Source organism: Drosophila miranda (assembly GCF_003369915.1).
Source record: "Drosophila miranda strain MSH22 chromosome Y unlocalized genomic scaffold, D.miranda_PacBio2.1 Contig_Y1_pilon, whole genome shotgun sequence".
Classification (NCBI taxonomy): domain Eukaryota; kingdom Metazoa; phylum Arthropoda; class Insecta; order Diptera; family Drosophilidae; genus Drosophila; species Drosophila miranda.
In genome coordinates, this window is record NW_022881603.1 from 23,232,944 (window position 1) to 23,247,948 (window position 15,005).

The 15,005-nt window shown below is 48.3% G+C and overlaps 7 protein-coding genes and 1 pseudogene across 8 annotated transcripts; 7 read left to right on the forward strand and 1 right to left on the reverse strand.

Moving 5' to 3' along the window:
* The first annotated feature begins 3,886 nt into the window (after window positions 1–3,886).
* LOC117192108 lies at window positions 3,887–4,423 on the forward strand. The gene is made up of 2 exons (XM_033396806.1): window positions 3,887–4,161; window positions 4,228–4,423. The coding sequence occupies exons 1-2, from the start codon at window positions 3,914–3,916 to the stop codon at window positions 4,346–4,348; spliced, it is 369 nt and encodes a 122-aa protein (XP_033252697.1). The 5' UTR covers window positions 3,887–3,913; the 3' UTR covers window positions 4,349–4,423.
* A 90-nt stretch (window positions 4,424–4,513) lies between these two features.
* Window positions 4,514–5,121, forward strand: LOC117191992. The gene is made up of 2 exons (XM_033396715.1): window positions 4,514–4,799; window positions 4,866–5,121. The coding sequence occupies exons 1-2, from the start codon at window positions 4,591–4,593 to the stop codon at window positions 5,098–5,100; spliced, it is 444 nt and encodes a 147-aa protein (XP_033252606.1). The 5' UTR covers window positions 4,514–4,590; the 3' UTR covers window positions 5,101–5,121.
* Window positions 5,122–7,173: 2,052 nt separating this feature from the next.
* LOC117191241 lies at window positions 7,174–8,944 on the forward strand (annotated as a pseudogene).
* Window positions 8,945–9,108: 164 nt separating this feature from the next.
* LOC117191243 lies at window positions 9,109–9,996 on the forward strand. 2 transcript variants are annotated; one of them, XM_033396161.1, is made up of 3 exons: window positions 9,109–9,230; window positions 9,299–9,713; window positions 9,782–9,996. In XM_033396161.1, exons 1-3 carry the CDS (start codon window positions 9,212–9,214, stop codon window positions 9,906–9,908), a joined length of 561 nt encoding a protein of 186 aa, XP_033252052.1. In that variant the 5' UTR covers window positions 9,109–9,211; the 3' UTR covers window positions 9,909–9,996. The 2 variants fall into 2 exon arrangements, with proteins under 2 accessions (XP_033252052.1, XP_033252051.1); XM_033396160.1 differs by having other exon boundaries at window positions 9,109–9,713.
* Window positions 9,997–10,136: 140 nt separating this feature from the next.
* Window positions 10,137–10,637, forward strand: LOC117191245. Its single transcript, XM_033396163.1, has 2 exons — window positions 10,137–10,401; window positions 10,472–10,637. The coding sequence occupies exons 1-2, from the start codon at window positions 10,154–10,156 to the stop codon at window positions 10,611–10,613; spliced, it is 390 nt and encodes a 129-aa protein (XP_033252054.1). The 5' UTR covers window positions 10,137–10,153; the 3' UTR covers window positions 10,614–10,637.
* Window positions 10,638–10,764: 127 nt separating this feature from the next.
* On the forward strand, window positions 10,765–11,060 carry LOC117191246. The gene has a single exon (XM_033396164.1). The coding sequence runs from the start codon at window positions 10,837–10,839 to the stop codon at window positions 11,020–11,022; it is 186 nt and encodes a 61-aa protein (XP_033252055.1). The 5' UTR covers window positions 10,765–10,836; the 3' UTR covers window positions 11,023–11,060.
* Window positions 11,061–11,193: 133 nt separating this feature from the next.
* On the forward strand, window positions 11,194–11,835 carry LOC117191244. Its single transcript, XM_033396162.1, has 2 exons — window positions 11,194–11,389; window positions 11,450–11,835. Exons 1-2 carry the CDS (start codon window positions 11,211–11,213, stop codon window positions 11,697–11,699), a joined length of 429 nt encoding a protein of 142 aa, XP_033252053.1. The 5' UTR covers window positions 11,194–11,210; the 3' UTR covers window positions 11,700–11,835.
* Window positions 11,836–11,841: 6 nt separating this feature from the next.
* Window positions 11,842–12,761, reverse strand: LOC117191242. The gene is made up of 2 exons (XM_033396159.1): window positions 12,436–12,761; window positions 11,842–12,380 (listed from the first exon to the last, which is right to left on the reverse strand). Exons 1-2 carry the CDS (start codon window positions 12,695–12,697, stop codon window positions 11,932–11,934), a joined length of 711 nt encoding a protein of 236 aa, XP_033252050.1. The 5' UTR covers window positions 12,698–12,761; the 3' UTR covers window positions 11,842–11,931.
* Between the last annotated feature and the right edge of the window lie 2,244 nt (window positions 12,762–15,005).

The following is a 15,005-nucleotide window of genomic DNA, read 5'->3' on the forward strand; positions in this document are numbered from 1 at the left end:
CCCAACCAACCTTGGAGTACAACTGATTTTGAGCAACTTTTTCTTAGCCTGGGGAACAGATTCATCGCAGGCGGTGACTTTAACGCAAAGCACCAATGGTGGGGTAACGTCAGATCATGCTGTCGAGGAAAGCGATTGCAAGAGGCCATCGTCAGTAGCACATGCGAAATCCTTGCCACTGGCGAGGCAACTTTCTTCTCATACTACACTCGCCTTACACCTTCTGCTCTCGACTTTTTCATTGTCAACGGGATTGCGCAAAACAAGCTGTCAGTCGAAATTAAATATGAACTCTCCTCGGATCACCCGCCAATTGTAGCATCAGTGCATCATTCTCCTCAAATCAAAACTATGAAGCAACAAATTCTCCCTCGAGGCTCTTGCGTTGAAGTATTTCAAGCCGAACTAGATAGTAGAATCAACCTCAACACGGAAATAAAAAGTCCCGATGATATTGAAGATGCAATCTCGATATTTATGAGAAACGTAATATTGGCTGCATCTTCTGCTGCGCCTGTAAACCAATGTTCACCAAGCCAACGACGACAAGATACTCTTCTCCGAAGTGCCGTAGCACTCCTGCGCCTGAAAAGAAGAGTAAGAAGAGAGTATGCGAGAACGGGTGATACTCGAGTTCATCAAATCTACTTGAGACTATCAAACCGTTTGCAAAAGGTTCTTGCAAAAGTCAAGCAGACGAGCATTGATAACATTTTAGAAAAAGCTGGCCCCGATGCATCTTTCAACTATACTCTCTGGAAGCTTACAAGCCGATTTAAAAGAGTAGTCATGCCTAAATCGCCAATTAAAAATCCAGCAGGCGGTTGGTGCTACTCCAGTCAGCAAAAGGCTGATATCTTCGCAGACAGTTTAGAGCAAAGATTTAAGCCATTTAATCTTACGTCTGCTGTTACACGAAGGGCCGTCGAGCTACAATTGGAAATGCCATTTCAAATGTCCTTGCCAGCAAGCCCAGTCACATTTCAAGAGGTGGTGCAGCAAATTAAGAAGCTGAAGGCCAAAAAATCCCCTGGTGAGGACCTGCTGGACAACAGGACTTTAAAACTTCTGCCTAAAAAAGCCCTGCTACTTATAGTACTGCTCCTCAACAGCATTCTTAGGATAGGACACTTTCCTACCTGCTGGAAGATGGCGCTAATCTCCATGGTACCTAAGCCAGAAAAACAACACACAGAAGTCGCTGGCTACAGACCAATTAGCCTGCTCTCAGCGCTAGGAAAGATGGCGGAAAGAATGATACTAAACCGCATCATGCAGCTTGAACCTGTAAAGCAAAGAATTCCAAAGTGGCAGTTTGGATTTAGACAAGGTCACGGCACGCCAGAACAACTTCATCGAGTGGTCAACTTCGCGCTTGATGCAATGGAGCAAAAAATGTATTCGGTAGCTGTGTTTATGGACATTCAACAAGCGTTTGACAGGGTGTGGCATGATGGCCTCCTCTTTAAGCTGAGAAACATATTGCCGCCGCAGCTATTCCAGCTGGTGAGTAGCTTTCTAATGGACAGAAGTTTTAGAGTTGTTGTAAATGGAGCAAAATCATCGAAGCGCCCAATCTTTGCAGGCGTCCCACAAGGCAGCGTTCTTGGACCAACGTTATATACCCTATATACAGCCGATATGCCTTCGTCAAGGGTAATAACTGGGTTGGACGAGGACGATGTGTTGATAGCAACCTACGCGGATGACACTGCAGTGCTGACCAGAAGTCCAAGCATAAATCTAGCTACGGAAGCTCTGCAACAATATGTGAGCAGCTTTGAGGTCTGGGCTCAGAAATGAAACATAGGCATCAACAGCAGCAAATGTGCTAATGTTACTTTTGCTACGAGAACACTTTCTTGCGGAGGCATTAATATGCTGGGCTCCACACTTACGCACAAGAGCTCGTACAAATACCTGGGTGTTGTACTCGACAGGTCACTAAATTTCAAAACCCATACTACCATGGTTCGACAGTCGGAGATGGCGAAAGCGGGAAAGATGGCGTGGCTACTTGCACCAAGAAATAAGCTGTCGATGTACAGCAAAGTCACGATATACAAGTCCATCCTCAGCCCCATATGGAAATACGCACTTCAAGTTTACGGCATCGCGGCAAAATCCAACTTAAATAAAATTAGAGTTGCTCAGTCAAGAATTCTACGACGAATATGCAATGCTCCATGGTACATACGAAACAGCGACATCGAGAGGGACCTAAAGGTTCCCAAAGTGGGCGATGTTATACAATTACATGCAGCAAGGTACTTGCAACGACTTGGTGGTCACCCTAATGCGCTAGCCAGACGTCTAATTAACCCGCCAAGGAAAAGAAGACTCAAAAGGTGTCATCCACTGGATCTCCCTACTAGATCCCTCCTATAACATCTCATTTACTTTTTGTAAATATTGTAAATAATGTATGTACCTACTCCATATATGTAACATTAAGTTTATGTATGTATCTCCTGTGATCAATTGTTTTTCCCCTTAAATGTAAAACTAGATTAAGCTGCCACGAAAGGTAGCAGTAAACTTGTTTACAACAAAATACAAATTTTCCACATGAAAAAAAAAAAAACGAGGGGGAACGTTGTGAGTTGCTGCGGACACCGCAACTCTACAGTTATACCCGATACTTAGTCAGTATGGCTCTCCTCCGGCAGACGCCGCTAATATTAAACGACACGACAAAGAGTGCGTGCGAGAGAGACAGAAAATCAGTCTGAGCGTGACGTCGGGCGCTGCGTAGCCAGTGCAAATTGATTTGTTCCCTTTGGGTATAAAAATGATCCGATCTGATCCAGATTCAGCAGTCTGATAGATATGGTCATTATCTATGATTCTGCGTTTTTAGTTTTCTCGAATCTGCAATATTGTGGATGCAACAGATTTTCGTCCTTTGTGGGGGCGGAAGGGGGTGGGGCGAAATTCCGAGATATACGTTTTATAGTGAGATCTAACAGAAGTGCGGATACCAAATTTGGTTACTCTAGCCTTAATAGTCTCTGAGATTTGTGGATGCCCCAAATTTTCGTCCTTTGCGTGGGCGGAAGGGGGTGTGGCGAAATTTGGACACGAAACGGTCAAGGTCCGATATCACAGGAGTGTGGATACCAAATTTGGTTGCTCTGGCTCATATAGGTTCTGAGATCCTTGAACTCATATTTTGCAATTGGCAAAGCCGACCATGAAACCTGTGTGTTAGAGAGAGACAGAGCGAGAAAGAATGAAATTGTTTTCTTGATTCTGGCTATAATAATTATACGATCTGGTTGAGATTTTACACTCTAGAATATATAGTCATCTTCTACGATTCTGCGTTTTTGGTTTTATCGTATCTTTAAAAATGTGGATGCCACAGATTTTCGTCCTGTGTGGGGGCGGAAGTGGGCGGGACGAAGTTTTGAAATATTTTTGTAGCAGTGACATATCACAGAAGTCTGGGTCCAAAACATCGTTGCTCTAGCTCTTATAGTCTTTGAGCACTAGGCGCTGAAGGGGACGGACAGACGGACGGACGGACGGACAGACGGACAGACGGACGGACGGACGGACGGACGGACGGACGGACGGACGGACGGACGGACGGACAGACGGACAGACAGACAGGGCTCAATCGACTCGGCTATTGATGCTGATCAAGAATATATATACTTTATGGGGTCGGAAACGATTCCTTCTGGACGTTACACACATCCGCTTTTACCACAAATCTAATATACCCCAATACTCATTTTGAGTATCGGGTATAAAAACATTGTTTCGTTTCGCTGAATCTCTTTGTTTCATCTGCCGCTCTTCTGGTGTCTCTTTGGCTCGAGCCTCGCTCTTCTGTCATCTCTTTAGTGACTCATCGCTTGCTCAATCGGTGGCCAAATTGCTTGGCGCGCTGTCTTGGGCAGTCGCAATGCCGAGCGAGCCGAGTAGGGAATTGGAACAGGTGGATGTGGACCTGGAGGTGGACAACAATTCGGGGGCCACCACGGCCACGCTGGAGGGACATCAAGACGGCAAGCCCCAGGTGAGGTTTTTTAGCATCGGTCCCAGCAGCTACCGAGTGCGCTGTCCGCTCTGCCAACAGGACTCCAAAACGGAGACGGTGGAGATGACCGGGGCCCTGGGCCAGCTCAGCTGTTTGCTATCCGCCCTATCCTGGTAAATGGCAGACTTTTCTATATCTACTCTCTCGCAGTTCTCTTTTAACTCCCAACCCCCTTACAGCTGCTTCTCGATCTTTGCCCTGACCTTTGTGTACTCGTGCCTGCAGAGTCGCCCTAAGACCAAACGGGTCTTCTGCAGCAGATGTGGGGGACATCTGGGCTTCCACTGGCGTCCCACTTAGCCGACCGACGTTCGAAGTGCCGGTTCTCAAGAATTAGCCAAGTGATCTATAAATAAATGCCATCGGCCAGCTGCTGTCCAATTTTTTATTAAGTAACGCGTTATTTTTCGGCCATCACTTAGCTGGCTCTTCTTCCAAAAAAAACATCTCTCGCTCTCCGTCTCACAGTGCCCACCCAGATTTAGATACAGATACACATCTGCCTCTGGTCTCAGTATAGGTCTGTGCGTCGTCGCTGTGAAATGGCCAGCACCGAGAGCCTGGATGGCAGTGCCTGCGACTACGAGAATGGGGGCGGCGTCTCGGCCGTGCCACAGGTGGGTCACCTGACCACAGCGCCGCAGGAACTGCAGTGCCCAGCCTGCCGACAGTGGCAGACGACGCGCCTGGAACGCGAGGCCGTCGCCTGTCTACAGAAAATCGCCTGCACCCTGAACGTTCTTCTCTGCTGGTAGGCCCAATAAGATCCGGCCCCATACAACGTGCTCTCTCTCATGTCTATCGATTCTCCGTTTAGTAATCCCATTCGCTGGGAGGGACGTCACCATGTCAATCACTATTGCGGCGCCTGCGGTTGCTTCATTGGGCGCCACATCTCTTTGAGCTGGTACAAGCGCACCCTATTCCTCCAGAGGGGCGAAGTGGAGGACAATGGACGCTGGCAGCGCTTCCGTAAGGTGGAGAAGGAGCAATTGGACGAAAAGAAACTGGGGAAGCAGCGTCAGGACCTGGATCGTCAAGCAAACAAATGAGAACAAATATAAAAAAAAAATAATTTAATTTATTTGATTAAGGTCACTCCTATTCGCGGGTTCAACAGGTGTCGATACTCCAGAGGGCTACCTGTACTGTATCGATTCTCTTAAACCGAAGCCAAAATAAGAGTCCCAACGAGCTCCAGCTCTCCCATCTTTGGACTTTTATCGCTCATTCGCAAAGCTTGTGATGGACCTATTTCAGGCTGAGGTAAACTCAGTCCCGTCCAGGGGTCAATCCACAAGAAATTTGTAGAAATTAAGGGCGGCGTCAGGGGGCGGCCTGTCGTAGAGAGGTGGATCGGGGCTAGGACGGGCGTCGCTCGTCGTGTATACGAAACGGCTGCGTAGACTCGGGGTGGGGTGGCGTCGGTGGCTCGACTAATTGGGGTGAACTTACGCAATCGGGGGTTTTTATACCCGATACTCAAAATGAGTATTGGGGTATATTAGATTTGTGGTAAAAGTGGATGTGTGTAACGTCCAGAAGGAATCGTTTCCGACCCCAAAAGTATATATATTCTTGATCAGCATCAATAGCCGAGTCGATTGAGCCATGTCTGTCTGTCCGTCTGTCCGTCCGTCCGTCTGTCCGTCTCCTTCAGCGCCTAGTGCTCAAAGACTATAAGAGCTAGAGCAACGATGTTTTGGATACAGACTTCTGTGATATGTCACTGCTACAAAAATATTTCAAAACTTCGCCCCGCCCACTTCCGCCCCCACAAAGGACGAAAATCTGTGGCATCCACATTTTTAAAGATACGATAAAACCAAAAACGCAGAATCGTAGAGGATGACTATATGTTCTAGAGTGTAAGATCTCAACCAGATCGTATAATGATTATAGCCAGAATCCAGAAAACAATTTCATTCTTTCTCGCTCTGTCTCTCTCTAACACACAGGTTTCATGGTCGGTTTTGCCAATTGCAAAATATGAGTTCAAGGATCTCAGAACCTATAGGAACAAGAGCAACCAAATTTGGTATCCACACTCCTGTGATATCGGACCTTGACCGTTTCGTGTCCAAATTTCGCCCCACCCCCTTCCGCCCCCACAAAAGACGAAAATCTGTTGCATCCACAATATTGCAGATTCGAGAAAACTAAAAACGCAGAATCATAGATAATGACCATATCTATCAGATTGCTGAATCTGGATCAGATCAAATCATTTTTATAGCCAAAAGGAACAAATCAATTTGCACTGGCTACGCAGCGCCCGACGTCACGCTTAGACTGATTTTCTGTCTCTCTCGCACGCACTCTTTGTCGTGTCGTTTAATATTAGCGGCGTCTGCCGGAGGAGAGCCATACTGACTTAGTATCGGGTATAACTGTAGAGTTGCGGTGTCCACAGCAACTCACAACGTTCCCCCTCGTTTTCTTTGATAATTCGACACTTTATTGTAATTCTTAGCGGTTTAAATGAACTTATTTTAATTGGTCGCCAATGTCTTCTTGTGAGTTCCGGGTACCGCGTCTGTACTCCGGGTCGAGTCTCTGCGTAAGTTTTGGTACCACGACCGTACTGTGAGCCGGATCTCTGCGTAAGTCCTGGTACCACGACCGTACTGTGAGCCGGATCTCTACGTAAGTCGCTCTTTGGTTCTCGTCGCCGTCTTTTTATAGGCCCGTATTGCTGGGTCGGCGGGTTTGACAAATGCACTTCCGCGTCGGGGTGCACTTTGCCGTTCTTGGTGATCGCCGCAGATTTTCACGGCGTCGACTTTCCTCCGTCGATGAACCCGGTCATCAACCCTGGTCATCGTTGTGGAGTTGGCGCGTGTTGATCGGTGGTTGCTTGCGGAGGGGGCGTTGGTTGTGGGCTGCGGTGCGATGCGCTCATTATAGGTCGGGGGACGGATTGTATCGAAACCGTTTAGGTTCGTTACAAGCTTATCGAGGCGCGACCCTCATATAAGCGCAGGAGCCCCTGCAATAGAAAATACAGTGTATTGTTGAGAGGTGTCCTCGTCGCATAGTACGGATAGATTTCACAACGAATTTCAACTACTAGAAGACCATAGGATGTGGGCTATTCTAACCCTGCACCCTGGCACTGGGCCTGCATGGTTCTGAGCGACATATACAAACGCCACAAGGGCAAGATCGTTGGCATTTATATGATGAACAAACGGAGCATTCTGGTGAGAGATGCCCAGCTGGCGCGCCAGATCATGACCAGCGACTTTGCCAGCTTCCATGATCGCGGAGTCTATGTGGACGAGAAGAACGATCCGCTATCCGCGAACCTCTTCAATCTGAGGGGAGCCTCGTGGCGCAACTTGCGCAAAAAAATGAAGCCATCGTTCGCGTCGGGAAAGATCAAGGGCATGTTTGGTACGATCGACGATGTGGGGGACAAGATGGTGCAGCACTTGAAGGGCGTGCTGGAGAGGGCGGGGGCGGACAATGAGATCGAGATTAAGGAAATGATGACCACCTATGCGGTGGACATTATTGGGTCGGTGATCTTTGGCCTAGAGATCGATAGCTTTGCTAATCCCAACAACGAGTTTCGGGCCATCAGCAACGAAGAAGCTCGGAGAAAGTCTCTGCTGCTAAAGATCCATAACATCGCCATATTCATTTGTCCACCGTGAGTGCCATCCGATCTTTAATCCCCAATTCTGGACCCATATCTAATTCTTGATATTTCCACAGCATTGCCAAGCTGATGAATCGACTGGGCTTTGAGAGCGCCATTCTCACAGCTCTCCGGGACATGATTAAGCGCACGATGGAGTTCCGGGAAGCAACAATGTGGTGCGTAAGGATCTGCTGCAGCTGCTCATCCGCCTGCGCAACACGGGCAGGATCGGCGAGGATGACGATGAGGTGTGGGACATGGAAACGGTCCAGGAGGAGCCTAAGGCCATGTCCATTGAGAAGATCGCTGCACAGGCCTTCCTCTTCTACGTCGCTGGGTCGGAATCGACGGCGGCCGCGGCTGCTTTCACTCTCTACGAGCTGCCCATGTACCCGGAGCTGCTGAAGGAGGCACGCGACGAGGTGGACACAGTTCTTCAGAGGCACAATCTCGAGGGAACGGAAAAACTAACCTACGAGGCAGTGCAGGATCTTAAGTTCTTGGATCTCTGCGTAAAGGGTGAGTGCTTCGCCTATCACTAATCGAATTCGATCGAATTCTTTTGGATTTCCATGGCAGAAACCCTTCGCAAGTATCCTGGTGTGCCCTTCCTCAATCGTGAGTGCACCGAGGACTATCTCGTGCCGGGCACCAGGCATACCATCACCAAGGGCACGCCCATACTGATCTCCCTATTTGCCATTCATCGGGACCCTGTCTATTTTCCCAACCCCGAGGGTTACGATCCGCACCGTTTCGATGCGGATAAGATGAACTATGACCAGGCGGCCTACATGCCCTTTGGCGAGGGTCGCATGCACTGCATAGGTGAGGATTCACTATAGATTGACCTTGTTTGATGTGGTTATATCTGGTTCTATGCACTTCTCACAGCTCTCCGCATGGGAGAGGTCAACACCAAGGTGGCAGTGGCGAAAATTCTGGCCAATTTTGATCTGGTTCAGGCCCCGCACAAGGAGGTGGAGTTCCGTTTCGATGCTGCTCCCGTCATGGTGCCCAAAGAGGGTCTGAACTTACGTTTGAACAAACGAAAGTAGGAAATCGAGCTCTAAGTAAATGGATATATATATTGACGATAATAGTTGTTATCTGCAAAAAATACTTGCTTTGGATTTCATATCTCTCTCAATAAACAAAGGGAATATTTACCGGTCAACAAACGGAAGCTTGAGCTTTAAGCTCCCTCTCCTCTCTCTCCGTTTATTTGGCTTAGCTTTGCAAATTAAAAACAGAGTACAGCTGATTTTTTCCTCTCAAGAATAACCTTTGAAAGCAATACACTGGCACGGAAAAGTCTGCCCCCACTCGAAGTGATCCAATAAATTATTTTACAATGCCCTTTTTCCAGTGCTTAGAAAGATGACGATGATGAAATGTGAAATCTATTTCTTTAATATGGAATTTGTTTCTCCGACAAATTGCTCCATTTATTGGATAAACAAAGAATGCGCTATTTTGATCTGGTTCTGCCTGACTGCCGATGACATCATAGCTCTATGCAGCACACATATCAACGTATGCGAGCTCTTTGGGATTCCATTGTTCACCCGCCGCTCTTATGCTCTTGGCGTCTCTCACAGCAGCTCTCTTAACCACATGTGGCTGCTCGGTTGTGGTTCTGCTCTGGCGGAGGTCAGCAATCGATGATCGGTCTCTGGTCCAAACAGTTACAATGGAACAGCACCAGCCAGTGGAGAGATTACAGGTCAGGCTGCTGCCCGCCCAGACGGCTGAGGAGCGGGCCGGTAACATCATAGCTCATGTGGTAGTGGAGGGTCATCAGGCCTCCCTGGTGCCCTACATCGATGAGCAGAGCTGCGAGAAGGTCACTCTGCGCTCCCAGTTGGAGGCAGCTGCTTCACCAGCCGTCCAGCAGCCTCGCTTGCGGTACTATGCCGTCGGCCCCTCCACCTACAAACTTCTGTGCCCCCTGTGCCGCGAGAGGAGCGAGGCGGCCGTAATGCGGGCGGCCAGTTTCTGCCTCAGCCTGCTCTCCTGGTGAGGATGCTCATCAAACGGCCACATAGAACAATAGATACATTTCCCACTTTCTATCCGTGTTGCAGCATCTTCCCGCTATTCTGGATCTGCTGCGTGTGCACCTGGTGTGGCTGCAACCGAGAGTGGACCACCAAAGGCGTCTATTGCAGCCAGTGCGGTGGCAAGGTGGGCATCCAGCGCAAGGCCAAGTAGTCGGTGGACCAATTAAAATGGAATTAATGCGAAACATTTTCAGTTCTAATTCTATTACGCATCTAACTCAATTAAATAAAAATCAAATAAATCATCTAGGGGCTCTCGTTCCCATTCACTGTTCTCCCAATCATTGGCTCTCTTTGTGCTCCCCCAAAGAGATGACTCTTTTTTGGAGAAACCGAACAGGTTGTCCGATCGTGGGGGATCGGTTTCAGTTTCGACTGCGACCGCGAGTACCGACGATGTCAGCGCCACTGACGGAAACGGAGCAGATGGCCAAGGCGGCAACCGCTAAGACACTGGAAGATCGGAAGGAGCGCAAGATCTATGATAACTTTGCCACGCCCCTGGCGGGTACCTTTCTGAATCTGCCCCACGAATCGGTGGTCATAAAGTGTCCCGCCTGCGGAGTCCAGGATCAGAGTGTGGTGCAGAACGATCTTAAGTGGTGGGCCAGTGAGCTCAATCGCATATTCGGCTGTCTCTTCGTGTAGGTTGAAAAGGCTCGCAGCGAGTCCTTGTAGTCATTTTACTTGCCATCCCTAAAATCCTTGTTGCAGGACCTGCTGCTGTTGCTGCTGCTTCAACTACTATGTGCCCTGCAAGCAGACGGATCGGAGTCACTACTGCGGCAACTGTGGCTGCTACTTTGGGCGTAGTATGAAGCGGTGGGCGCCACTCAAGCTGAAAGCAACCAAATAGCCCAAAAATATTTCAGCTATTTCACGTTTCTCCTAACAACCAAAAACAGCCCACTCCCCACCATGAAAACAGAAATATAATTAACAAGAAAATACGATCGCTCGCACTCTCTTTGGGTCTCTCTCCTCTGATTGTGCGATCACTTCTCTTCGTTCGGTTCAGTCTTCGTTTGCTTTCGGACAAGTTCAGATCAACACCTTCCGATCATTTGATTCAATTCGCCATGGCCCAGGATCTTTTGCCCGTATACTTTGCCGTCGGGCCTGGTCCCAACGAGATCACCTGCCCCCACTGCAGCACCAAGGCCAAGACGCGGGTGGTCCGCTCCTGGCTGCGCTTCTGCACGAAGAGGCATCATTGCGGCGCCTGTGGTGATTACTTGGGCGTGTGCCGCAGGCCCCAGCTATAGGGAGATCATTCATATTTAGCAAACAATAAAGAGATCTATTCAATGTGTTCCACGCGCCTAATTAATTACCAGACCAACGCCTCACCACACGAGAGAGGCACAATCTCTCGCTCTCTGGTTCTCTTTTCCGTTCGATTCACATTCTCTGCCCATGTTGTCAGTCAGCGGGCAGCAGTAGACAGCACAACATGGGCATGGACGAGCAGCGGATCATAGCCATCAGCATAGCGCCCAAGCAGCAAGTGGGCCACCTGAAACCCGAGTCCACATGGGTCCACTGTCCCGCCTGCGAGCGGTCCGAGTGTAGTGTCGTCCAGCTGGAGCCCGTCACCTGTTTTCAGCGCTTCCTCGGCTTCGCCAACCTCTTGTGGGTGTGGGCCTTACGTATTCCCTTGGAATCTATCCAATAAATTATCTCTTCCTTCAGCAAGAAGTGGCCTGGCCGAACGGACATCAATCACTACTGCTCCCAGTGTGGCTGCTTCATCGGACGGTTTGTCGCCATCAGCTGCGTGGAGCGCTGCATCTCCAAGTCGGCTAAACGCAAGGCGGCCTTGGACGACATGACGCTGAAGACCCGCCCCAAGGACTGTGCCGAACGGGCCAGAAGTCCCGTGAGAAGGTCCTGGCCAAGCGGGCTGAGAATTCGCGGGAAAGGGTCATGGCCGATCGAGTAAAGAAACAGGCCGAAAAAGATGCCGATGAAACACATGCCCGACTACAAAGCCGCGGACCAACTCAAATCCAAACACAAACCGTTGCGGTCACCGTTCCAGCGGGCTAATAAGGTCAAATGGTTTCTGAATCGACTAGGTTAAAGCTGTAAAAGCTTACAAGAAAGCTCGCCAAATATATAATAGTACGAACAATTTGAAACATATATAAAACACCCCCATATGCTGATAGTCTTTACGACGTCTTTGCGCAATCACGGGCGCTGGGCACAAACTCCCTGCTCGGCTTGACGCAGTTCTTCTCCCGGTCGTAGATGCCCAGGAAGGTCTTGCAGTTGGAGCAGTAAAGGTACTCGCGATTCTCGGGCGGCAAGAGGCAGGGCAGGAAGCAGAGCGGCCAGCAGCTGATCACGCACGAGGCGGCACAGCCATGGTTAGTAATGACCTCCGTCCTGGACTTAATCAACGGCCGGCGATTGCAGCTGCAGCTGGGGCAGTAGATGACTCCGTCCAGGGGTGACCAGTGCTCGATTGAGGCCCGATAGCACTGTTGTCGGTTCTTCATGGTCTTGTCATTGGTCGCCGGGCTGCCGCGCTGCTTGGTGGAGCCTGACTGTTTCTCAGATCCTTCCGCTTCCTTCCCGGATACTCCGCTACGTCCACTGCTCGGATGCTTCGCAATGTCTGCAATGAACCCAGTCAGAGGTGACTCTCTATTTAGCCCACTCCCTTCACTTACAACGTTCCGCCTCATCGGCCATCTGCGCCTCGGTCAGGCCCGTCATCTTGCCGATCTGGGACACTCGCTCCTCACTCACCCCATGCTCGGCGGCCAGCTTGTACAGGTTCTTAATCTTGTCGTCGTCGCGCTCGAAGATCTCGGGGTGCTTCTCCTGGATGTGACTTAGCAGGGCGTTGGTGTCATATCGCGAGCACTGAACCTCCTGCATGCACCGCAGGCACCGCATCGTCCGCATGTCATGTCGTTCTTTTGCGGACATGATTTTATTTTACTACCGTTTTTGATACTGAGGCTCTTGAAAATGTTTAGATAGTATAAAATGAATGGAAAAGCAGGGCATTCTGTTGAGTATACACAGAGATCCCCCTAGCATAAATCAAGTACTCTAAAGTACTTCTTTATGATTTTCCATTATCAAGAATGAGGGACGAGCAGTATTCTATTGGTTTTATATGTTTAAAAATTTAAAAACAAGGCTTTTTGGAATGAGAATGCTTTCCCTTACTGAAGGAGTGTCGCAGCTATTTCAGTGTCCTGAAATGGTGGACGAGACGCTGACGAACTCCAATCCACTTAATCCAATCGCATTGAGTCACCCTGTATATTCATAATGCTCTTTGACTGCGTCAACATTTTATTGTCAGTCATTTTCTACCGGCAGGCAGCCCGTCGTTGATGAAATCAGCTCCACTCACGTGGCCCATGCCGTGCCCGAATGATTTTAAAGGGGGCTAAGGAAGGCTCTGAGTCGTTCCGCAGCCCCTGTTTTTGGGGCTTTTGAGTACCCCAACTCCTCTCCCCTCTTTTTTGCTGTGGCATTGCTCATACGCCTCGAGGTGCGCGGCACACAAAGTCGATGTGGCACCTAAAAAGCCAACGCGTGTCGCTGTCACTTTCCTCAATGCGTCTGCATTTATTTACTTTGTTGTTTCTTTTCCTCCTTTTCTTCGCCAGTTTCCCGGCTTGTCTACGCACTCGAATATGTCATTAGAGCCGGCACAAAAGATCCGAGTGGAACCGGAGGCTCGACGCTCGAGGTGATTTGCATTTATCCGTCTCAGCACATGGGGACGGAGTACTCGTACTAAGGCCGGATACGCTTACGCTTATTCCGAATAACTTGACTCGATTCTCGTTTATTCTTCTGTATCTGAACTTACAAATATACAATACACATACATCATACATACGTTCAGTGTCTACGACTAATATAAAAATACATTTTATTTTCATTTATACTTTTTTGTGTTTTGTGTGTTCGTTTCATTTTTGTTTTGTTTGGTTTGTCCTTGTTTTTGTTTGGTAGCTTTGTAAGCTTTTTTGTTAACGTTTTACTTGAAGTCGAATGGGCTTTTTATACCCGATACTCAAAATGAGTATTGGGGTATATTAGATTTGTGGTGAAAATGGATGTGTGTAACGTCCAGAAGGAATCGTTTCCGACCCCATAAAGTAAATATATTCTTGATCAGCATCAATAGCCGAGTCGATTGAGCCCTGTCTGTCTGTCCGTCTGTCCGTCTGTCCGTCCCTATTAGCGCCTAGTGCTCAAAGACTATAAGAGCTAGAGCAACGATGTTTTGGATCCAGACTTCTGTGATATGTCACTGCTACAAAAATATTTCAAAACTTCGCCCCGCCCACTTCCGCCCCCACAAAGGACGAAAATCTGTGGCATCCACAATTTTAAAGATATGAGACTGCAGAATCTGAATTGCAGAATCGTATTATTATTATAGCCAGTATCAAGAAAACAATTTCATTTTTTCTCGCCCTGTCTCTCTCTAACACACACGTAGCATAAGCGGCTTTGCTTAGAGTAAAACATTAGCGCCTAGATCTCAGAGACTACAAAAGCTAGAGCAACCAAATTTGGTATCCACACTCCTGATATATCGGACCAAGACGAGTTTGTTTCAAAATTTCGCCAAACCCCCTTCCGCCCCCGCAAAGAACGAAAATCTGGGGATATTCAAAAATCTCAGAGACTATTAAGGCTAGAGTAACCAAATTTGGTATCCGCACTCCTGTTAGATCTTACTATAAAACGTGTATCTCAAAATTTCAAAGAGAGAGATACGGCGAGAAAAAATGAAATTGTTTTCTTGATTCTGGCTATAATAATTATACGATCTGGTTCAGATTTTGCATTCTAAAAGATATAGTCATCTTCTACGATTCTGCGTTTTTAGTTTTCTCGTATCGTCGAAATTGTGGATGCCACAGATTTTCGCCTTTTGTGGGTGCGGAAGTGCTAAGTTCGGGGCAAAGTTTTGAAATATTCTTGTAGCAGTGACATATCACAGAAGTCTGGATGCAAAACATCGTTGCTCTCGCTCTTATAGTCTTTGAGCACTAGGCGCTGAAGGGGACGGACAGACGGACAGACGGACGGACGGACAGACGGACAGACAGACATGGCTCAATCGACTCGGCTATTGATGCTGATCAAGAATATATATACTTTATGGGGTCGGAAACGATTCCTTCTGGACGTTACACACATCCACTTTTACCACAAATCTAATATACCCCAAAACTGATTTTGAGTATCGGGTATAAAAATT

Bases quoted from the DNA above. Each gene is read 5' to 3' on its own strand.
- LOC117191245 (XM_033396163.1), top strand. From the start codon at position 10,154: ATGTCAGCGCCACTGACGGAAACGGAGCAGATGGCCAAGGCGGCAACC. The intron at 10,402-10,471 runs GTAGGTTGAAAA...TCCTTGTTGCAG, and splicing joins ATATTCGGCTGTCTCTTCGT to GACCTGCTGCTGTTGCTGCT.
- LOC117191242 (XM_033396159.1), bottom strand. From the start codon at position 12,697: ATGTCCGCAAAAGAACGACATGACATGCGGACGATGCGGTGCCTGCGG. The intron at 12,381-12,435 runs GTAAGTGAAGGG...GGTTCATTGCAG, and splicing joins GGCCGATGAGGCGGAACGTT to ACATTGCGAAGCATCCGAGC.
- LOC117191246 (XM_033396164.1), top strand. From the start codon at position 10,837: ATGGCCCAGGATCTTTTGCCCGTATACTTTGCCGTCGGGCCTGGTCCC.
- LOC117192108 (XM_033396806.1), top strand. From the start codon at position 3,914: ATGCCGAGCGAGCCGAGTAGGGAATTGGAACAGGTGGATGTGGACCTG. The intron at 4,162-4,227 runs GTAAATGGCAGA...ACCCCCTTACAG, and splicing joins TTGCTATCCGCCCTATCCTG to CTGCTTCTCGATCTTTGCCC.
- LOC117191243 (XM_033396160.1), top strand. From the start codon at position 9,274: ATGCTCTTGGCGTCTCTCACAGCAGCTCTCTTAACCACATGTGGCTGC. The intron at 9,714-9,781 runs GTGAGGATGCTC...TCCGTGTTGCAG, and splicing joins TGCCTCAGCCTGCTCTCCTG to CATCTTCCCGCTATTCTGGA.
- LOC117191992 (XM_033396715.1), top strand. From the start codon at position 4,591: ATGGCCAGCACCGAGAGCCTGGATGGCAGTGCCTGCGACTACGAGAAT. The intron at 4,800-4,865 runs GTAGGCCCAATA...TTCTCCGTTTAG, and splicing joins CTGAACGTTCTTCTCTGCTG to TAATCCCATTCGCTGGGAGG.
- LOC117191244 (XM_033396162.1), top strand. From the start codon at position 11,211: ATGGGCATGGACGAGCAGCGGATCATAGCCATCAGCATAGCGCCCAAG. The intron at 11,390-11,449 runs GTGGGTGTGGGC...CTCTTCCTTCAG, and splicing joins CTCGGCTTCGCCAACCTCTT to CAAGAAGTGGCCTGGCCGAA.